Source organism: Pipistrellus hanaki (genome assembly GCF_964339955.1).
Source record: "Pipistrellus hanaki genome assembly, chromosome: 1".
NCBI classification, from domain to species: domain Eukaryota; kingdom Metazoa; phylum Chordata; class Mammalia; order Chiroptera; family Vespertilionidae; genus Pipistrellus; species Pipistrellus hanaki.
In genome coordinates this window covers 56,007,271-56,030,854 of record NC_140503.1, presented here as the reverse complement: position 1 = coordinate 56,030,854, position 23,584 = coordinate 56,007,271, and the positions used below count along the sequence as shown (strand labels likewise).

The 23,584-nt window shown below is 40.7% G+C and overlaps 1 protein-coding gene across 2 annotated transcripts in view; it reads right to left on the bottom strand.

Annotated features, from left to right (window-relative positions):
- Positions 1 to 23,584, bottom strand: part of CEP152 (centrosomal protein 152) — an 85,886-nt gene that overhangs the window by 16,509 nt on the left and 45,793 nt on the right. For both annotated transcript variants that reach the window (XM_084884789.1, XM_084884788.1), the window contains 8 exons: positions 23,367 to 23,571; positions 17,810 to 17,938; positions 17,126 to 17,235; positions 16,243 to 16,371; positions 15,955 to 16,087; positions 9,786 to 10,067; positions 7,590 to 7,721; positions 1,414 to 2,064 (listed from right to left, as the gene is read on the bottom strand). In XM_084884789.1, the coding sequence (XP_084740915.1) occupies positions 1,414 to 2,064; positions 7,590 to 7,721; positions 9,786 to 10,067; positions 15,955 to 16,087; positions 16,243 to 16,371; positions 17,126 to 17,235; positions 17,810 to 17,938; positions 23,367 to 23,571 (1,771 nt within the window). The remainder of the gene's footprint in view (positions 1 to 1,413; positions 2,065 to 7,589; positions 7,722 to 9,785; positions 10,068 to 15,954; positions 16,088 to 16,242; positions 16,372 to 17,125; positions 17,236 to 17,809; positions 17,939 to 23,366; positions 23,572 to 23,584) is intronic.

The window sequence follows — 23,584 nt, the reverse complement described above, 5'->3', positions numbered from 1 at the left end:
GATGATGTTTCTCTCTCATCAATGTTTTTAACTCTCTCTCCCTCTCCCTTCCTTTCTGTCTAAAATCAATAAAAACGCATTTAAAAGAAAAAACAAAAACAAAAAAATGACAGGAGTGAAATGGGGACTGATCTCTCGGGTTTCTTCAGCTCTACAATTCTGGAATGCAGAAAGGCTGAGCTGCACCCAAGGGATCTGCACTTTCTTTTTCAGGTGATAAACAATACTATATGATTACCCAAGATAATAAGTTAGTTATCCCCATGCAGGGGACTGGAATTCAGATTTCTTTTCCTAGCTTATGTCTCTTTCCAGGAGGTATTAATACCAAATGTTCAATTCTTGCCTTGAAAATATTTAATCACGCTATATGACAGAATTAGCTTATATCTCAACTCTTCTATCAGACAAACCTTATAATACTGGTTTGTTTTTTCTTCCTCTAAGTACAAATGTTGAAACTGGCTGATCACAATGCCTAGAATATTATTCTGAATTTTTCACTCATACCAAATTTCTTCAATCATAAGGGAGCAAGACTGTGATTTTATCACCTGTTCCCACAAACTCAAAGCTGGTGTCAGAGAGTACTTACACAGTGAGAAGGATACGATGATTCCATTACACAGTACACCAGCCAAACTGGGCTTCCGAGTGTGTGTGAGCAAGCCATGCCCCCACTGGCTTGTTTCTACATTAATATTCTTTATACCTGTTTGGCACTTTTTTGCCTACATGAGATATAAATCCCTTGAGGGCAAGAAATAGGTTTCTAAACTCTTTAGAAGCTCTTAAGAAACCCTACTTTATTTATTTTTTTTAAAATATATTTTATTGATTTTGTACAGTGAGGAAGGGAGAGAGATAGAGAGTTATTAATAGAAACATCGATGAGAGAGAGTCATCGATCAGCTGCCTCCTGCACACCCCCCCACCGGGGATATGCCCACAACCAAGGTACATGCCCTTGACCAGAATCGAACCCAGGACCCTTTGGTTCCCAAGCCGACGCTCTATCCATTGAGCCAAACCGGTCTCGGCAAGAAACCCTACTTTAATATGATGCATATTTCTTGGAGTGGCAATGCCGAAAAAACAAAATAGGAATGAGAGTTATTCAGTTTCTGAAATCTCAGGCCCTTACAAAGAATAACATATATTTTTTTTTAGGAAAAAAAGATGTCTGGGGGTTAAAACTCTGCCTTATATTTATGGCACTATGAAGAAGTAATATTATTTTTTGGGGGGGGGAAAGGATGCAATGCTTTGGATTTGTTACAAAAAGTTTTTAAACCACTGGTTAAAAAACACACAAGTATTTATTACACCTGTAAAATGAAAGGAAAAAATACCGTATGCAACTTCTACAATCACCCTTGGTTTAACAGCTCTTTTCACTTCCTGGGCACATACCTTTTCCCATCCTGAGTTGGCATTTTCCGTAAGTAGGGAGAGCATATCTTGAAGTGCTTTCTGAATGCAGGCCTTTAGTTTTTCAAAATATCGCACGGACGCCCACTTTGAAGAACACGTCGACACGAGTTCTGAGAGTTGCTTGTCCTCTGAACCGGAGGCTTGCTCCTTTGGGGTATCCTTTAGCAGAAGCTCAAGGGCAGTCAGAATGTCCTCCTCATACTGACAGATTTCCTGCTGGACCCGCCTGGCTTCCTGCACAGTCCACTCCCTGCGACTCTGGTCTAGACAGGTTTGCAATTCTGTCTCCTTCTGGAGCAGCAGTTCGGCTTTCTGTTTCAGAAAGTCGTCTTTAGCTGCTGCAAGCACCTCATTAATTTTATTTCGATGATCATCTAAAAATTGTCTGTAATCTTGCTCATTTTGTTCTTGAATTCTGTGGATTTCTTCTTGCTTTTCTTTGTTCCATTCACTCCGGGCCTTTGCCAACTCGGCCCTGACAACCACAGGGACTTCCTCGTCCTTCAGTTCCAGCTCTCTCTGAAGAGAATGAATCTTCTCCTCCAATTCCTTTCCAGGCGTTACATTTTTCTTCATATTTTCAAGCTCGCTTTTCCATTTCTCTTTAGCTTCAGAAACAGCAAACAATATCTAAAGGACATAATGTACATTTAAAAACCTTTAAGACTCTCCTCATTAATAAAAACAAATGAAAGTAATTATTTGGGTTAACCTTTGAACTTAGTAAGAGATTTAGAATCAAAATTAAGGGGAAACAGTGAATTTAGATATTATTCCTAAAACATTCTTACAATATACTTAAGGATCTTTTCCTTCATTTTAAGACACCTAACATTTTATCTTACATTATTTAAAAAAACAAAATATCTGGCCTGGCTAGCACAGCTCAGAGGTCAGATCATCGGCCTGCACACCATAGGGTCAGGGGTTTTATTCCTGGTCTAGGGCACATACCTGGGTTTCAGGTTCAATTTCTGGCCCTGGTCTGGGTACTTGCAGGAATTAGCCAATTGATGTGTCTCTCTTATATCATGTTTCTCTCTCTCTCTCTCTCTGTCCCTCTCCTCCCTTATCTTTCATGCTCTCTAAATAATCAATGGAGCCCAGTAGTTGAGCATCAACCTATGAACCAGAAGGTCACGGTTCAATTCCCAGTCGGGACACATACCCAGGATTACAGGCTCAATTCCCAGTGTGGAGCAATGATTCTCTCTCATAATTGATGTTTCTATCTCTCCCTCTCCCTCTCCCTTCCTGTCCGAAATCAATCAATATATATATAAAAGGAATCAATGGAAAAAATGTCCTCCGGTGAGGATTAACAAAAAACAAAAACTAAACTAAGCACAGTTTCTTTATGAAGAATTAGAACTTTAAACTGACCAAAAATATGCATTTGTAATTGTTTACTCAAAATCAATTTTAGGAAAATTCTAATTGACTGCTAATTTTTAGGAAAAATTCCATATCACTTGTTTTATACAGATGCAGTCTCAAATTTTATTTAAACCCCCAAAACAAATTAAGCATCATTTACATAAAGCAAAAGCAGCCTCATAAGGAAATCTTATTGTTATTTAGGAATATAACACATACCTGCATAATTACTTGCTGACAAACATAATTGTATTTGAATGCAATTTTAATGGTAATGCAGTTCATTAAATGACAATAGCAAACAGAAAAGATTAGCCGCCCCCCCTCCTCTTTTGGTTAATTTTCTTTTGTAACAGAACAGAAATAGTAGATAACAGAAAATAGAGTGTGTAACCAAAAGGTAACAGCAAATCAAAGCGCCTCAGCTCTAGCTCTGATCCTGCCCAGTACAGCAGAGTGCTTATCAGAAGGGGCTCTGAGGCCAACTGCCGCGGGATCTCAGGAATTGGCTTTGGGACCTTAGGCCCATTCCTCAACTTCTTAGAGCCTCAGTTTCCTCAGCAATAAAATCAGGATAGCCTTGGCCGGGCTGCTCAAGTGATTGGAGTGTGATTCCAACACATCAAAAGGTTGTGGCTTCGATTCCCAGTCAGGGCATATACAGGAGGCAACCAGTCCATGTTTCTTGGTGAGCATTACAAGCTAGCTAGCTAGCTAGCTAGCTAGCTAGCTAGCTAGCTAGATAGATAGATAGATAGATAGATAGATAAACAAAATGGGACCCTTCAGTCTGCAGGCCAACACTCTATCCACTGAGCCAAACTGGTTGGGGCATATTCCCTCATTTTAGATAGGATAGCAAACATTATAAACCCATTATATATCTTTATTCAATTGTATGCTCTTAAATAGTTGCATATGATAATTTAAAATTTTGAAGTCATTGCATTTGAATTACTTTACTAAAAGGAACCCACAAAGAATTCACAGTAAAATTCTTCTGCTACCAGCAGAATGGTTCAGTTGTGTATGAAACATGTTTAAAGAATGCTTTAGAGAAAACAGGTCATGTCACAATGGATGCTTGGAAATCACTGCCAGGTGGCAGGGGAAGGTAGTGGATCCTACGGAATGTGGGTAGCCGGCCCAAGCTCACTAAAAGCACACATCCTCTCACAGGAAGTTTTACAAGGAGCATCGGACAGCATTTGTTGACTCAGTGGTTCCCAACTTTGCTGCATATTTGAGTCACCTAAGCACCTTCTAAAATCCCCGACGCCTGAGCCACACCCCATACCAAGTAGAACATAAAGTGTGGGAGTGGGAGCCAGGCAACAATATATTTTTTTAAAATCCTCAAGGTTTTCCAATGTGCAGCAAAGTGTGGGGACCGCCAAACCAACCTGACTACTTCTTGACTCTGGGAAATGGCTTTAAATTTCCACACAGTTGATGAACACTCTAATCCTGCAAAAACTTGCCTCTCTAGCCAGTGCTAGGAAACTGGACCTTGCCTGCCCCCTGTGGTTTGAGGATGGATGCCCAACACACTAACATTGTTCTGTGGCTGAATAATTATCTCAATCGAGCAACTTCCACCCACGTGTGGTCCAAAGACCAGCAGTGTCATGTTAGTGGGGAGCCTGTCTGAAATGCAAATTCTCAAGTCTCACTCGAGACCCTCCAAATCAGATTTCCAGGAGAAGAGCCCAGGAATCTGCTTTAACAAACCCTCCAGGTGACTCTTGTGCCTGCTCAAGTTTGAGAAGCAACACACTGTCCTCTCGTCTCTATATTTCTGCATCCACATATGTGCAGGGCTCTGCGTTCTTAAGGAATGACCTCTTTTCTGATTTCTATATTCTACCCAACTTTATTACTCTTCAGCTATGAGACACATATGCATAATATCCTATTACTTCCTCTTTCTCTCTGCCTCCTAAATTTCCTTTCGAACTATTTCAACAAAGTGAAAAGTATAGAGAATAATGTAACAAGCACCCAGGTACTGCCACATGACTTAAAGCTAGATTAAAACATCTTATTTATGTTGGATTATTTCCTTAAGGAATTCATGGAATAAGATTGCAAATACAATGTGTGAATCATTTATAATGTCTGTCATGCACATTATTATCCAAAGTGGTTGTGACATTGGAACAGTAGCACATGCTTGATACTACAATCCGTGATGTTTTGTGTATTACAGCTAAGAAGAGAGGATCTATACACTTGGCACAAAATGGCACCTGAAGTTTGGCTTAGTTTGCATGTTTCCAATCTTGTGGGTATGAATGTTTTTTCCATTGGTTTTTGCTGTTTGGAATTCTCAAGAAAATGATTTGTTCACTGGAGATCCAGTGCACGAAATTTGTGCATGGGAGGGGTGGGGGTGTCCCTCAGCCCAGCCTGCACCCTCTCCAATCTGGGACCCCTCGAGAGATGTCCGGCTGCCCAGTGTGATTGGGCCTAAACAGGCAATTGGACATCTCTCTCATGATCCAGTACTGCTGGCTCCCAACCGCTCACCTGCCTGATTGCCCCTAACCGCTTCTGCCTGCTAGCCTTATCCCCCACTAACCACTCCCCTGCCAGACTGTTCCATGCCTAACTGCCCTCCCCTGCCAGCCTGGTCACCCTAACTACCCTTTCCTGTTGGCTCGGTCACCCCTAACTTCCCTCCCTTGCCAATCTGGTTGCCCCTAACTGCCCTTCCTGCCAGCTTGGTCACCCCTAACTGCCTTCCCCTGCCGGCCTGGTTGCCCCTAATTATCCTCCCTTGTAGGCCTGGTCGCCCCCAACTGTCCCCCTCTTGCTGCTCCAATCACCCCTAACTTCCCTCCCTTGCCAGCCTGGTTACCTCTAACTGCCCTCTCCTACCAGCCCAATTGCCCTTAACTGCCCTCCCCTGCCGGCCTGGTCGCTCCTAAATACCCTTCCCTGCCGGCCTCTTGTGGTGGCCATCTTGTATCTACTTGGGGGCAGCCATCTTTAACCACATGGAGGTGGCCATCTTGTGTGATGGTCAATTTGCATATACCTCTTTATTATATAGGATTATCTTTGGCACACTTATTCATGGATGCTTTTTTTCTTAACATATACTATTATAGTAATAATGCTGCTCCTGTTTGATTCATTTATTTTCCTCATTTTTTATCATCTTTTTTGTTATTTTTTATTACAAGTAAAAATGTTTTAAAGGTTTGCACGTATTTTATCCTATTTGTCTTTGTTACTGAGTCTGTTGCCTCAAATTTTATTATGATACTTATCTAAAATATCTGATTTAATTTTTAAAAATAACTCCTTACCCCTGGCTGGCATTGCTCAGTGGTTAGGCCTGAAAACCAAAGGGTCCCAATAAAGGGAATGTACCTGGGTTGCAGGTTTCATACCTGCTCCCAGTTGGGGTGTGTACAGGAAGCAATCAATCTATGTGCCCTCTCTCACATCGATGTTCCTCTTTCTTTCTCTCTTTCTCTCTCTTTTCCTCTCATCTACCCTCTCTAAAAAGCAATGGAAGGCTTGGGGGGTAACAGGTGTGGAGTGGAGGGATCAATGGGGAAAAATAGGAGACATCTCTAGTACTTTCAACAATAAATATAAATTTTTAAAAATCAATGGAAAATAAAAAAACAAAACTCTTTAATCAACCTAGATTTTATGGTAATGCAGGGTGTAGGTAAACTTAACTTTTCCCAAGTGTTATCTGGCTGTCAGAAGAGTATTTATTATAATATTATTTATCATTCTGTTGTTTTTGAAATAATTTACTTATGTTTTATTCACAGTTGGGCCTAACTCTGAAGTCTGTATTTTACTAAATGAAAAAGAATGTTGTATTTGTGACACTTTACTATCAGAATTATTGCTTTCCAATATATTCTATGTTAGGGTTGGACTACTATTTCTTTTCTAGAACATTAAAAAAATATATCTGGTCCTTTTAGTTTTCCAATAAATGTTAGAATCATAGGGTCAAATTTCAAGACTATGTTCAGTTTGATGGCATTTTGATAAGAACTGATTTACACTAGGAAAATACAAATTATTACAGTGAAGGAACATGAGATCTTTGAAAAGGAGAGTTAGATTGACTGTTTATCAAGAAGAACCCTATATAATAAAAGGGTAATATGAAAATCAACCGACGACAGAATGACCAGTCACTATGATGAGCACTGACTACCAGGGGGCAGCTGCTCAGTGCAGGAGCTGCCCCGTGGTGGTCAATGCACTCCCACCCACAAGCTGGACTGACAGCTGGCAAGCGCAGCGGCCGTGGTGGGAGCCTCTCCCGCCTCTGCAGCAGCACTAAGGATGTCCAACTGCAGTTTAGGCCCACTCCCCTCAAGCAGGGCTAAGGGACCACCCCCCCCCTTCCCCAGTGCACGAATCTCATACACCGAGCCTCTAGTATGTTATAAGAAGACTACTACTTATACAGAAAAATAAATAAATAAATAAATCTTTAAGCAGGTGAAAGGACTTTGAATAGCTAGTAAACAAATAAACACCTGTCCTCAATTTCTCCTAAAGATCTGGCAAGACAGAGTGCAACTGAGTTTCACAGGTAAAACTTCCTGATTCTATGAGTTTAAAGATTTCCTAAATACATTCCCTCTCCCTGAGCAACTTGATGACAAGGAGAACAGGGACCATTCAACATGCATTATCTCATTTAACCCTCCAACAACCCTGTGACTCGGCACCAATTTCCAGGGCTGAGATGAGAGAACAGGGCAGGAGGGGCCCTTCCCAGGAGGAGTTCTTACCCGTTTGGCCACGAAGACCTCTTGCTGTTCTTCCCACCTCTTCTGTTCCGCTCTGACACGTGCTTTATACTCTGCAAGCTCAGGCAGTTCTTCCAGCCATCGATGGCGAGCATTTTGCACAGCTGTTTCTACCTGCAGGATATTGCAAGAGAAAGAGGTTAAAGGGGGTTATAAAACTTCAAAAGGACCCCATTTGCAAATAGCAACTATGATGGCATGTGTATGTTACACTGCACTGTACTACATCACAGTTACAACTGGCTTCAAGTACCTCCCCTAACTCCAAAGAGAGGAGTCTAATCCATCTGTTCTAAACTTCCCGTACTGTCCCATGCAGATGCCACAACAGGAAGTGAGGGCCTATACATGTTTGGTGGCCAGTACTATTTTAGAAAGCTCTATACAAAGTACCAATTGCCATTTCCCTATGTATCTTAGGAAAAGGAGAAGACAGACAGAAGGGCTGCTTGGTACTAGCTACTGTCCAATCAATACACCTACGCCCTTCTCAGTCCTCACACCATACACACACACACACACACACACACACACGCACACACACACGCAAACACCAATACAGTTTAGAGCCTTATACCTGGCATACTTTCCTGCAGTCAAGAATGAGTTTGTGACTAAAGAATAAGGGTAGTACATCAATTCAGGCAAAAATCTAAGACTTGATGAATTAGAAGGCTAATCTGCTTATAAATCTATTACAAGATCATTTATTAAATAAACATTCCTTATTCTTGTTTTGAAACACACAGATACACACACACATACAGTATATCCACACATACACACAAAAGTGCTCCTGATATAAGAAGCTGTATTCCTCACTAAAATGTCAAATACAGTTCTAGGTAAATTCCAAAGAGTTAAAAATATGGGGAAAAGGTAAAGTACCTATAGAAATTTATATTCCTTAAAAAGTTCATATGCAATTCCCTTTCTACTATACTATGCTATTTGCTTTTCTTGAGCTATACTTGAGCTTGATCTATAACTGAACCCTTAAACATGTCTCTTTGCTGACAGAGTATTTTCTTGCTCTGGTCAAGTCTTACAGTAAACATTTCAGAAAATTATTTTAACTGACGGAAGATATCCTTGATACCATTACATGTGTTTGCCTATGCTTCCAGGCTTTAAGGATGCCCTGCAACATCATGTAGAACAATTTATCAAGCAGACAGAATTTTCAAGTATTCAGAAAAAGCTGAATATGTTTTTCAAAATGTTACTTCAGGTTACTATCTTAAGACTTTTAATAATAGTTTTAAATAATAAATACACAATAAATAATCCTATCTAATAAAAAAGCAATATGCAGATTGACCATCACTCCAACATACAAGATGGCTGCCCCATGTGGTCAAAGATCCTGCCCCCATGTGGACACAAGATGGCCAGCAGGGGAGGGTTGTTGGGAGGGACCAGGCTTGCAAGGGAACACAGTTGAGAGGAACCAGCCCTGCAAGGGAGGGCAGTTGGGGGCGATCAACCCTGAAGGGGAGGGCAGTTAGGGGCGACCAGGTCAGCAGAGGAGGGAAGTAAAGGTAGCCTGGGACCAAAAAATTCAAGAAGTGCTGTGATTAATAAAACAAACAGCTCATCTTTATTCTGTGCACACAGAGCTGTCCTTTTCTTGGTATGACAGTTCTTGGAAATGAAGTGACCAGCCCCAGTTAACAGTGAAACAGTTTTCTGGGTGTGTCCCAGGGGAGGGAAGGGCACCACTCTGGGGCAGAAGATATGATTTGCAGACCACATCCCTGCTTATTTAACTCCACAAGTCTCAGCACAAACATGGTTAAACACTTTTCACTTTACGTTAGTTTATCTACAGCTACCTGGTGGAATGTTTTCTATACAGTTAGACAGGAAAGATGCATAATTAAATTGTGTTTAATTCAGCTGAAAAAAACAGCGTGTTTAACCTTAGCTTTCTGAATGCTCAGAGTAACCTCAGAGGAGCAAACATTTTGTCAACAGAAAGAATATAGAGAAACATTGAGGGGTAACAGTTTTTATAACAGAAACATCATGAGGACAATTTTAGGAACCGCATAGGTATTCACTACCCTAGAATGCACAAACATTTAAAAGTATATGAACAGGTGCAGTGATAGCATTTGATAGGCTTTTGCTAATAGACAAGCAGTTCCAATAATTGTACTAAAATAAACCTATTACCTGTTTGGCAACATTTTCACAATATTTGAGTTCCAATTCAACCTCGAGTTTCTTCAGGGCTGCCTTGATAGCTCTGTCCTTTTCCTGCTCTAGACCCTGCTGGGCCCCCTGCTCCTGTACTTTTGTCACCATCACCATCTCTTCTTGGGAAACAGCATCTTTGGCAGCTACCTGGTCCGTCTGACTGTAACAGTCAGAGGTTGTTTTTTTCATTGGTTTTGCAGTCTGAGCCAGCTTAGCCTGCCACTCCTTTTCAATCTGTTGAAAAAGTTCTTCTTTCATCTGTTTTCAAAAGAAAAATATTCAAATCATTATTAGTAAAAACTAGAATAGATAGCCAAAAAAGGCAGCCACAGCTGTGTTTGAAAACCATCTAGACATTGTTGTGATAATTACATGAGGTTTGGAAATGAAGTCTGTGGAAATATGTTCTCAAGTAATTCCTGAAAATTATTCTTTGACCTTATCTACGTGACATAAATCACATGGAAAATTTAAGTACGTCAGGCTTTCTTGCTCTCAAGATGCAACCTGCTGGAGGCTTTGGCATTGCTGATACCAAGATGGCATGATAGGAAGAAAGGAATAAGAAGAGAAATAAAAGAGAGGGAGAGAAGCAGAGAGGGAGAGAGGGAAAGAGAAGAGGAGGAGATGAGAGGGGGAAGAAGGGAGGGAAGGAAAGAGAAGGGGAAGGGAAAAACTTTTGCTATTAATATGTGTTTCCCATCAACACAAGGCTTTCCACAAAGCAGGCACTCTGCACGCTAATTAATAAGCCTAATTTTACTCACTAGAACACATGAGAATTTTGTTTGTTATATTAAACTAGAGGCCCGGTGCATGAAATTCATGCACAGGGGTTGGGGGAAGAGGTGTCCCTCAGCCCAGCCTGCACCCTCTCCAATCTGGAACTCTCGAGGGATGTCCAACTGCCTGTTTAGGCCCGATCCCCCTGGGCCTATCCAGGCAGTCGGACATCCCTCTCACAATCCAGGACTGCTGGCTCCCAACCACTCGCCTGCTTGCATTCCTGATTGCCTCTAACTGCTTCTGCCTGCTAGCCTGATCACCCCCTAACCACTCCCTGTGGTTAGCCTGATCAATGCCTAACTGCTCCCCTGTTGACCTGATTGCCCCTAACTGCCCTCCCCTGCCACCTGTCCTCCCCTGATGACATAGTCACCCCCAATTGCCCTCCCCTGCTGGTCATCTTGTGGTGGCCATCTTGTGGTGGTCCACATGGGGACGGCCATCTTGTGTGTTGAAGTGCACCCAAATTGGAGAGGGTGCAGGCTGGGCTGAGGGACACCCCTGACCCCCGTGCACGAATTTCACCGGGCCTCTAGTTTTTTAAAATAAAATTGGTCTAAGCTACTAATAGCCCAATTCTGAAAAGTATAATGAGTTATTATATATTTGTCAATGAAAAGTTCAGGACATGTTTGTTCAGGAAAAATTCTCAAAAGTTAATACTACATTTTTCAAACACGGTGACTAGAAAGAAATTTTAACCTACACCTCTTTCTGTTTCTTATCTGTGTGCTTTGGCTAACATCACTTCATTTTAACCTGCTGTTCAATATCACTTTCCTGTTTTTTTGGCCACTTGTTTGTTTTTTCTGTAATAAGGGTATCTTGATACTTTTCTACAAGTTCCACCTGCAATTTGCTTATATATTCTTCTCTTTCTTTTAATAACTGTCTCTTTAAACAAAAATCCAAGTAAATATCTCTGTATAGCACTAATATTCTCAAGTTAAATTTATAAAATAATGGTTACATGTATGCAATAGAGAACAGCAACAGAAACAAATGACCTTTCTAAATGCCAAGTCAATTGGCTGAATAAGTTGCTTGTAAAAAGCCGGCATGCATCTCAATATTGGATTAAAAAAATCATGATGGCTCTATCAACAGAAAAACACCTAATATATAAATACAGTCCCAGAAGACAAAATACTCTTTTTAAAAAATAAAACTGAAATATACATTTACATCCCACCATCATGGGATTCATCAGATATCTTAGCCCAGAAAAAATTTACATTTCTGAAAGCCTTACATTTCGAGATGAGCCAAAAATCACTGCTCCATACTAAGCTAAGCATCCTGTGATAAATCCTAACTGGGTGTTTTTCATTGTCAACGACAAAATGTTTCTATCAAGACTAGCTAAAGCATTAGCAGATACGAAATGTCAGGTGTCAGTTTTTGAACTATTCATACAACATTCTCTATTCACTCTAGGAACCCAGTGTATCTGAAAATGGGAATCCCTTGCAAGATGTTACATCATTGCAAATAAGATGCCTCACAGGGGTCAAAATTATTTAAGAGCGTTTGTTTGAAAATGTTCAGAAACAGTCTTCCGGAGGATCACAGAAAGGCCGTGAGGAGTCACATACAGATGCCAACAAACCGCAGTGGCAGAGACGCACACTCCACACACCGACTGCCACGCAGCACCCAGCTTTTGCTCTGCCTCTCTCTTGGTATTATTTCTGACTCATGACTACCTGAGTTGTGGGATCATGCGAGGACAAAGCCCGATTCCCCCTTTCAGTCAGTTGAACGGTGTCCACCTGGCCAGCAGCCACAAGAAGCAGAGTGGCACATACTCAGGTGCTTTGTCCTTGACAGCCTACGAGTCTCACCAGACTCTCTGTCCTCGGCCTGCATGCAAGCCGTTCCATAAATGGCACCTGCCCCTCTCCTCTAGGTAAGCCCCTGCCTAACCCTGGGTGAGGGCGGGAACATTCCTGCCGTGGGGTCTTCTCCATGTGTAGGTAATAAAGGCTATATCCTTCCTCTCTGGTCCCCCGTGTGGTTTTTTTTTTGGACTCTCAAAGAAAGGACAGTGTGGCATTCCTGGGATTGGAGCTCTTCTGTCACACTGGTAGTCTGGGTCTTTTCTGGCTCACAGCTGACCTAGACTAGTTCCGTCTTAATTGCTATCTGATTCCTCCCCACCATGGCACATGCCAACTAGATGATCTCTATGTTCAGTGCTCTGTGATTTTGGAAATTCTCCAGTGAGCAAGAGACCTATTTCCTCACAATCAGGTCATGGGGACTGCAGCTGCACCAAATAGGTGAGAAAATTGCCACATAACACTGGTATTATATTTTTTGTTTGACTATAGAAGAAATCCGCAAGTTTTCCTCTCTGTGTATATGTCTATCCCTCAGGAGATTTTCCCCATTTGTACCTGCATTTCCTTTTGATTCACAGCAGAAAATTGCTACCAATTTTCTGTGTTTGTGGGTATATAAAGTTAATTTTGCTACCTCATAAACCAGCTAAAATTAAGTGATTTTAAAATAACAAACTTCTCTTATTTCTCATGAAACTGTGGGTCAGCCAGGGCTTGATTCTGGTCTAAGCCAATACAACTGGTCTCTGCAGGCAACTGGGGCTGCAGGGTCTAAGCTGGCCTCACACGTCCGGTAGTTAGCGCGGAGTCTGCAAGGACAATGGCGATGACGTGATCACATGTGTCATCATCCAACAGGTTATCCCAGATCACTCACATGGGGGTGGCCACAGGGTTCCTAAGAGCACCAACCTTCCAAAAGCCACAATGCATCAGTGCTTCCCAATGACCAAAGTCAGTCATGTGGCCAAGGGCAAACTCAAGGATGAGAGTCTCTGCCTCTTATTGAGAAGAACCACATCACGCCGCAAGGGGGCATGCATTCAGGGGTAGGAAAAAGGTCTGGCCATTTCTGCAATTCGCCACAGTGAGGAAACCCTTGTTCCCTCTCTTCACAGAGAAAAAAATAGTAAATTTATTGGGTATAGGGATCCGCCATCTGAAGATATTACAGAAATATCTATTCCGAAAGTTGTACCACTAAAGGGAAAGAAATATTTGGATAGTTTTAAAGCACTTGTTTTGCATGGCTCAAACTGCAAAAACCCCTCTATCTTGTAAGGACTTAGCATGTATTATAACTAAATATATGAGCCTTAATGTGTACAGGGATGGCATTATGAATGGGACTATTTAATATCTCCGCCTTGTTTATGAGTCTGAAGAGCTCTGTGTGCATGACTTTTTTCCCCTTTCTCTGAACAAGCCAGGTTAACATGAGGAAAGTTCTGTGTTAATAAAGCTTTAGAACTTGGAATTGAGCTCCTACTTAACCCCCAGCTGGATTCAATAACTGTTTCAGAACAGAGCACAGATGAAACAAATGAAACTTTGGACTCCTGGTTTTGACTGTCTTATAAATTCTGTATCCAGACTAAGTCCCTGACCTGAAGCTCAGCCACAGGAAATATGGCTTATGCCCAGCAGAGAAGGGCTACCCAAAAAGTTACTTAGTTTTTTCCAGAGTCTAATAACATTCTTCCATTGTATGTGTGTGAAATATATCATAGGCCCCAGCTGGTTTGGCTCAGTAGATAGAGCAGCAGCCCATGGATTGAAGGGTCCCAGGTTCAATTCCAGGCAAGGGCACATGCCCATGTTGTGGGCTCGATCCCTAGTAGGGAGCATGCAGGAGACAGCCAATCAATGATTCTCTTTCATCATTGATGTTTCTCTCTCTCTCTCTCCCTCTCCCTTCCTCTCTGAAATCAATAAAAATAGGGCAAACTATATATATATATTAGGAAAACAGTTTGGTATATCTTTACCTAGCTCTGGAGGATATGAAATAATTAAAGTCTCTTAAACTTAAAGAAATTCTGTCCTGACTGGCTTATAAAGACTCTTAAGCCATATAAAGGTCATACTACTCTCTCTCAGTCTCTCTCGATAGATAGATAGATAGATAGATAGATAGATAGATAGATATAGATATAGATAGATATAGAAAGAATTAAAAAAAGAAAGAATCACACTAGAGATCTATTTTAATTTTTATAACATTACTAAAAGCTAAGTTTTTAACTTCTAGGTAATTTAAGATCCCGTCTAACTTTTACACTTCCAGTACTATATTTAAACAGCTCCCTTTAGAATTATACATGACATGTTTTTTTTTGTGTGTTTTTTTTTTTTTTACCATATTAACCTACTCAAAAATAATCAAAATATTAAATGAAAGAATTCCTAACCTGCTCTTTACGATTCTCTTTAAGTCTGTGGTAGCAAGGCCTTGCTTTAATGTGACTTATTCAAAAACTGTTTAGAACATTTACTCAGGCCTTTAAAAATATTTTCTAATCTAGACGCAGGTGGCTTTCAAACTGGTCTGTACCTGGTCCAAGGTGGGAGTGAGAATCGTGTCTGGATGCGACGCTGAGGACAGGGAAGAAAAGAGGAGGTGCGCCTCTTTCCATGTGATCGGACTCTGGACACTCAGCAATTCCCGCTTGGAAGAGTCAGGAAGGGAGGAGCAGAGCACACGGTAGCCCCTCCCGTTTCCCTGAGAGGCCACACTGACACTGACCTTTCTCTCCACAGCCACCATGCCACCCTTCCCTGACATGAAACCCAAATTCATGTGACCACTGTGCCCCCCAGAATGCAACGATGCTCAGAAACTGGTGGAGAAATGGGCCGGAGAAAAATGCCCCTGAAGGAATACTCTGTACCGGGCTCAGAGGACTGAGCGGCCCACAAGCAAATGCAAAATGAGGATCCCGGGTTTCAGACTCAAAGTGAGTCGGGTCCACTCCTATTTTTATTTATTTATTTATTTATTTATTTATTTATTTATTTATTTATTTATTTATTTTAAATATATTTTATTGATTTTTCACAGAGAGGAAAGGAGAGGGATAGAGAGTTAGAAACATCGATGAGAGAGAAACATCGATTAGCTGCCTCCTGCACACAGCCCACTGGGGATGTGCCCGCAACCAAAGTGCCCTTGACTGGAATCGAACCTGGAACTCTTGAGTCCGTAGGCTCTATCCACTGAGCCAAACCAGTCAGGGCCCACTCCTATTTTTAGAACTCGTTTTTGCCTCTTAGGAAAGAATCGATACAGCAGAATTATTTTCTCCTATATGTAGGCCAATTTCTACTAAGGTTTTAATTATCATCTCAACACTTAAATGTATCAAGTGAGCTATATTAGTGTGAAATAGCCAGAAGAAAAGAGATTTCTATGTATGCCTTCCCCCTTGCACAGGAGAACAAGTGCGCTGGGTTCAATGACAACAGCGAGGCCCGGGGCAATCAGCTGAAGGACATGGCATTAGCTGGGGCTGTACCTTCTCCTGCGTTTGCTGCTCCCTTTCGATGGTCTTCCTGAGAGCCGATTCTAGGTCATCCTTCTCTCTGCACACTTCCAGGTAACTCTCCTGCACAGCGGCCATCTCCTTATTCATCTTATCCAGTTCAGACCTTGGATACACAAAACCAGTAGCTAAATGACCACGGGGGGGGGGGGGGGGGGGGGGGGTGTAAATACAAGAGCTGCAGCACAATGGTTGCTAAAACAGGAAATAGGAGAGCGTTGTCTTACAGCTTGGAAGACAGCTGAACTGTTTTATTCTCACCTAAGTTGCAAGCGAGTCCCCTCATAGGCCTCAAAGAGCTGATGCTTCTCCATAGCGTGCTTCGCTAGCAGGCTCTCGCGGATCTGGGCTTTCATGGCTTCGTGGTGCTGCTGGTAAGTCCTCTCACACCTGCGGACAAGGCGGCCGGCTGACCCTAAGGCAGGGCCCCGCTTCACAAGAAACCCCAGGGCCAACTGGTTTCCCCTCCTCCCTGCCCCCCACGCTTCTCCAATGCATGTGATAATTAAGGTAAGATTGGTTATCCCCACCCAAAAATGGTAATGATTAATTTTCACTGTAGCATAAGAATCTTCAAATTTTTCTTGCCTCAAATGTTTCTAGAAAAAGAATTAGAAACTTGGATTGAGGGTGTCCTTCACACAGAGAGAACAGTCTGTGTGAAGAACTTGTTTACGAAAAATGAATTGAAATAACTGAGGGTGTGTGTGGTTCCTAAATGGCAAGTCATCCATATTAAACACAAATACTTGGTAGTGCCGAACTCACACGTAAGTTATGTTCCAAAAGTCTGTTTCCATGTTTATGACTTGGTATTTGGAAGACATATTCTCTCACAGATTTCTTCCTTATATAGAATAGCCTTTAAAACAGCCTTAAGCTATATCATTTCAATGAACCACCGTTGACGGTGCTATAGAACCCAACACACCACCTCACACCACTTCTATGGAAAATGGGTTCCAAATTCTAATTTGAGAAGCCAGGGACTCGTCTTCTCCAAGCTAGGGTCTCAATAGGGAGGGGCCACGCCATCATTTCTCTCGAATCTTTTTTGGAGGTGTGGGAGGGGAGGAAGATGAGGGGAAAGTAAATGGTGAGGACGCCCAAGAGGCAGGCATTCTATAGACTTTATAGACTTTACCTATCAATAGTTTCTTGTTTATCACGGTCAAAATCTTGTACCATTTGTCTCATTTGATTACATAACTCCTGGTTTGTATTTCTCAGTTTTTCTTCTGTTTCTTTTAGTGCCTACATATAAAAGAATAAAGTGTTTGTTGGAAATAAGTATCATTTTCAATGACTAATCTCATTTTAAACATCATATTTTATCTCTACTCTGTAACTTTATCTGACATAGGATTTTCATAATTCCACAAAGGTCTCTCCATGTTTTGATAAGAGTACAGAATCATTTCTTTGACAAGGAGATTTCTGAAAGGAGTAAAAATTAAAATTTTGTATTTTGTTTGAAATACAAGAAATGAAAACACTTAACCAGAGAAGTATTGGGTAATTGATGCCTTAAAATAAGTCTTAGAATTAACAGTCTTCAGTAGCCTTTTAAATAAGCAAAGTTTTACTTTTTGGTCAAGGGCTGCTAAGGAGGAAAGGACACCTCTATTAGCCAAGCTACTGTAAACTGGATTTACACCAACTTACTTTCTAATGAAACTACTACCCTGTGACCAACACTAAAGGGAAATAGCTGGAATCCTTAATCACCTATTAATATCCTTGTCTACTAACTCACATTGCCTCTGTACTTTTGCATTTAATGAGGCCATGGAAATTCTCACAAAATATTTTTTAAATTTTTAATTACCTGATTTTGTTGTTGCAAAACTTGAATTTCATTTTCAAGTCGCATAATATCATCTTTGACAATCAATTCAGAAGTAGAAGAATCAGGCCATAACTGATTAGTTGGTTTCTCTGCAGCATCTGTTTTAGTCTAAATGTTAAAAAAAAAAAAAAGTCAAACATTTTTCAAGTTCTTAAAAAAGTCTAAGTACTTATCTATCTATTCAAAAGGCTAATATGTAAAGTGTCCCCTCGGGAGTTTGACCAGGAGACTGGGAGTTCCATCACTCACTATGATATGCGCTGACCACCAGAGGACGGCGCGGAACGTGGTGTGTGACCAGCGACAGCAGGGTGACATGTTGGTGGCGAGAGAAGGAGGAGGCAGGGAGGCAGGGGAATCACAGTGATGACACGCAGGTGGCAAGGGAAGGAGGAGGTGGGGAACCTGATTGGCCCAGATTGCTGGCCAGGCCTAGGGACCCTACCCATGAACAAATTTCATGCACCAGGTCTTTAGTTTTGAAATAATGCCATACAAAGAAATTGCAGAAACAGTACAAATGATTTCCATATACCTTTTACCATGTCCCCCAACATAACCACAGTACAATGATCAAAACCAGGATATTGACTAGGACACAATAGTATTAACTAATCTACAGACCTTATACAAAATTTTCTGATTTTCCTTTAATGTCCTTTTCTGGTTCAGAATCCAATCTATGATCCCCCATTGCACTTAGTTGTCACATCTCACTTGTCTTCTCCAGTCTAAGACAGCTCCTCAGTCTCTGTCTTTCAAACTCCTGATATTTTTGAGTACTAACCAATTATTTTGTAGCATGACCCTCCATTTATTTTCCTGATGTTACTTCATTAGTAAATTGAGGTTATGCATTTTTGGAATGAATGCCACAGAAATGATGCGCATGCATTTCGGGGAGACACGAAACCAATATGTCTCGTCTCATGATGATCAATTGATGGAGTGTCTGCAAGTACCTCCACTGAAAAGTTAGTATTTTTCTACTTACAATTAATACCTTATAAGAAGATACTTCAAGACTATGCAAATACTCTATTTTTCATCATACTTTCACCCACTAAATTTAGTGTTTATTTACTTATATAACCAGTATTAACTCATAGATACATATTTTACTCAATAGGTACAATTTTTAAGGCTTATGATAGACTTTGGCAAATTTTTTCCAGAGAACTTGTACAAATGTATACTCTCATGAATTTTTCCAATTCTCTTTAGCTCCAATGGCAGTGACTATCTTTAAATAATGGTTGTATTTGATGGGGGAGAGGGTATCCAACAATGGCTTCCATTGGCATTCCTTGTATTGCCATCAGAGTGGAACCTCCTACATACCTTCATTGTTCATTTATTTTACATCATCCCAAGTTTGTCTGTTTATATAACTGCACATTTTCCTCTCACTATCTAAATGTCTTCCATATTTATTTTTGTGAGTTCTTTTTCTAATGTTTTTTTTTAAATTTCAGAGAAGAAGGGAAGGGAGAGTCAGAAACATCGATGAGAAAGAAACATCCATTGGCTACCTCCTGCACTGGCAATCGAGCCTACAACTCAGGCATGTGCCCTGACTGGGAATGGAACTGGCGACCTCCTGGTGCATGGAATGACACTCAACCACCTGAGCCACACCAGCCAGGCTATTTATGACTTTTTTATTCACTGAGGGATACACAGATTGAAAAAATAAAATAAAACCTACATTATTAGGCTTGTTGGTTTATGTATTTACCTTAAAAACATTGTGTACCAAGGTTCATTCTAGTCCTAGGGGTGGGGAAGGTATGTGTATCTCATTCCCAGGTGGGGTGACAAAACACCAAGGCTTTGGCTCAGTCTTCCAATTCATAGAGCCTTCACTTTCAGAGGGAAACTGCTCCAGTTGCTGACTTTCCCCTTTTCAACTGCCATCATTTCCCAGAAGCCATTGCCCCTATCCCAGTTGGCAGAGAAAATAGCTAAGACTGCTTATTCTGTTAGCTTCTCTCCAGATTTGGGGATACTAATAACACTTGAAAAGATCTCTGACTTAAGAGAATGGCTTTCATTTTTTTACTGGGCCTCCACTTTTTTTTTTTTTAAGATACATTTATTTTTTTTATTGATTTGAGAGAGAAACATCGATGTGAGAAAGAAACATTGATCTGTTGCCTCCTGAATGCACCCAAACCAGGGATTGAACCTACAACCTGGGTTATATGCCCTGACCAGGAATTGAACCCACGTCCTTTGGTTGTAAGGTGAAGATGCTCCAACCAACCAAGCTACCCGGCCAAGGCTGGCCTCTACTTTTAAAATTTTGATAATCATTTGTGCTTCCTTCTCCACTGGCAAGTTTTTATTATTATAAACAAAATTAATAGGCAGATACACTAAAAAAAATTATTTCATAGCTAGCTATTACTCAGTTTTGACCTATTTTCACACTGCAGGCACACAGGGCCTAGATACCTGTACTTGTCAGCACAAAACCCTTACAAACATCTTGAAAAAGAGAAGGACCACATAAATGGCACAATCAAGTTTCTTTCTAAAGGTGGTATTCTGAAGACATCGTCTTCAAGAAAATAAGAATTATAATATTACATCAACTCTCATACTATCTTCCTAGTTCCTAAAAGATTCTAACGAGGAACCTTCTAGGTTGGCTACAGAACACTGTCTCTCAAATACCTTGGAATCAAAGTACGGCTTTCACCACAACATGTGGTGAGGTGACAGTCTCTATTGAGTGTCAGACACAGAAAGGCCTCTATGTTTCACTTATCATGCTTACAAAACGTTAAGTGCAGATGCAGACCCTGACGGTTAGTGAGTAGTTTTAGGAAATCTGGTTTCCTAAAGCCTCGACCACATTCTACCTTAACAGCCCAGTTTTCAACTGGAACGATCAGCAACGTATCGGATCCATTCCCAATCATTACACAGTGCTATTCAAGGACAGACTCCTCATTTTCATCACACATTATCCTAGGATTGACAGAAAACAGCACCGCTTTGAACAGTCATATGATTTGAAAGCAAAATACCGATTCTGTATCATAATATTAATTTGTTATATATGAGGGATATAAATTAACATAAAATGTAGTACAAGGCATGTATAATGCAATAAATATATCAATATCTTTATAATGTTCATTTTTAAAAAATGCCAAATAAGACTACATACATTGCCCTGGCCAGGTAGGCTCAGTTGGTTAGAGCATTGTCCTGATACACCAAGGTTGTCGGTTCAATCCCTGCATGGGGGGTGTTTTGTTATCCTGCACATACAAGAATCAACCAATAAATGCATAAATAAGCGGAACAACAAATCAACGTTTTTCTCTCTCTCAAATCAAGAAATTAAAAAAAAAAAAACTTTTTTAAAGACTACATATATAAATATTTTTTTCTGACTTCCTTAATTCTTACAAAAGCTTTTAGGAGAGAATTTTGATGACCTAGTTATCTTTAAAAACACATCCACACACGTTTAAATTGATGTTATTTCTCGTAACATCCCAATAGCAAGAAAAGGAGTTCAACATTATATCCCGGATATAACCATTCTTTCTGAAAATCAATGAGACACCTAAATGGTTTTAGTCTTATTAAAAATTTCAGAGAGGCCCTAATTAGTTTAGCTCAATGGATAGAGTATCTGCCTGTGGACTGAAAGGTCCCCGGTTTGATTCCAATCAAGGGCACATGACTGGATTGCAGGCTCAATCCCCAGTAGGGGGCATGCAGGAGGCAGCCGGTCAATGATTATCTCTCATCATTGATGTGTCTATCTCTCTCTTCCTCACCCTTCCTCTCTGAAGTCAATAAAAATATTTCTTTTAATTTTTTTTCAGAAAGACTGAACTTACACAATATGGATTTTGTGTAATTCCTTCCGTAGCCAATTCCTTCTCCTGGCACTGTAACCAGTACCACCCTTATTAACACAGAGTTATAGGTGCCCATCCACTGCAAAGTTGCACTGCTGAACGTGCAGCCGCTAACCCACGTGTGCTTATGGACACGGGTGCTTATAGCCACTGGCCAGTGGCTGGTCCAGACTGAAATGTGCAGTTAACTAAAAAATACAGGTTTCAAGGACTTAGCACAGACACAAAAAAATGCAGACCACCTTACAACAATTTTATACTGATTAATATTGAGAATATTTTACAAACGTGGGGTTAAATAAAATATATTATTAAAATTAACTTCACTTATTACTTTTACTTTAATGGCAGCACTAGATTTTAAGTTATATATATGACTATATAATTTTAATATAAAACAAAGAAAGCACCAAGATACCTGAGCTCAGGTTCAGACTCATAAACAGGTTCCTACTCTCCTAAACGTTAGGATACTCTCACCAAAAAGTGTAAACTAACTCACTCTGATCTAACACAATTTGAGACACCAACTTTCACTCCCTTCCTTTTTAAGAAACATATGAAAACAGTTTAAACAGCTTGATTTAAAGACGCTGTATGTGCTGCAGAGAAGGGGGTAACAGGTGGTCGTTGACACTGAAATCAATGTTGTACTCATCAAATACAGTTACTCAGAAGAAGGAACCCAACTGGGCAGGCCTTTAACAGTAAGAACACTATTATTTTGGGGAAGTAAATTAGACCCAATTAAATTCCCACAATAATAAGGCACCATAGAACATCCTGCGAACTGTGTGTTAGTTGGACTGTTTTAATGAACACAATTCCTAGTTTAATGGATCAGGAGGTAAAACAGTACTAACATAGGAAGTAAGAGAAGCTTTCTATCCAGGAGGAAAAAAGAATACACCACCTACGTTAATCTTCCTCTTTCCCTTTCCTGTTAGTTGCTAAATCTCTCCGCCTTATTTCCTACTGGGAGTACACAGGGGCTTGCATTTGTAAAATGTGAAAAAGGCAGCTGTTCATGGAGGGCAACCCTAAAGACCTCCGTGAGAGCACGATCTTGGGGAAATAACCTTCACCTATTCGTCATTCAAGTGTTTTAATTTCATTTTGCTTCGAGGTTGACTCTGTCACCTCAGAAGGGTCACAAACTGCTCCAGCTTCCTTTCCTCATCTATAAAGGAAAGAAACTGAAAGATATAAAGACAGATCAATGACTCCAACAAAACCTGATTCTGTGCCTCTTGCCCTGTAACACATAATCCATTTCCTTATACAGAAGGGCTTTCATTACAGAAATATGGGCCAGAAATCTGATGGCCACCATGCTAAGTGGGGAACCACTTAAGATGTTGGTACATGATGGTACAAGCCAATCTAGAGGAAATGTAGATACTGTGTTACAGAGGTTGGATGCTTCCTTGGATTTGTGATTAAAAAAAGAAAAAAAAATTATCTCATTTACTAGGTGCCGAGAGTAACCAGAAAATGTATTCCTTTAAGTGGCATTCCCTTCTCTAAAATTTACTTCTAATAAAGTCAAATGAACCCCTGAAAGCCAGAGATTTAGTTAACTGTGAAAAAGTGTAAGCATTTTCTTTGCTGAGCTCTTTAAAAATGGCATTGTAGCTCTAAGAACTACGAACCTCGACCGCGATGCTCTTTACATCCTTCTCCACTTGCTGTAGGTCCTCGATTTTCTTCCGACAGCCTTGGAGGTCACTCTGCAGCTGAGACACCAGGCGGCGCTTCACAGAGTTGCTGCCCAGCAGACGCTGCACTTGTGCTTTCAGCCTCAGGATCACCTCCTCCGTGGAAAACTCTTTATCTGGGTCTTCTTGTTGGACCATGCTAATGGAGAAAT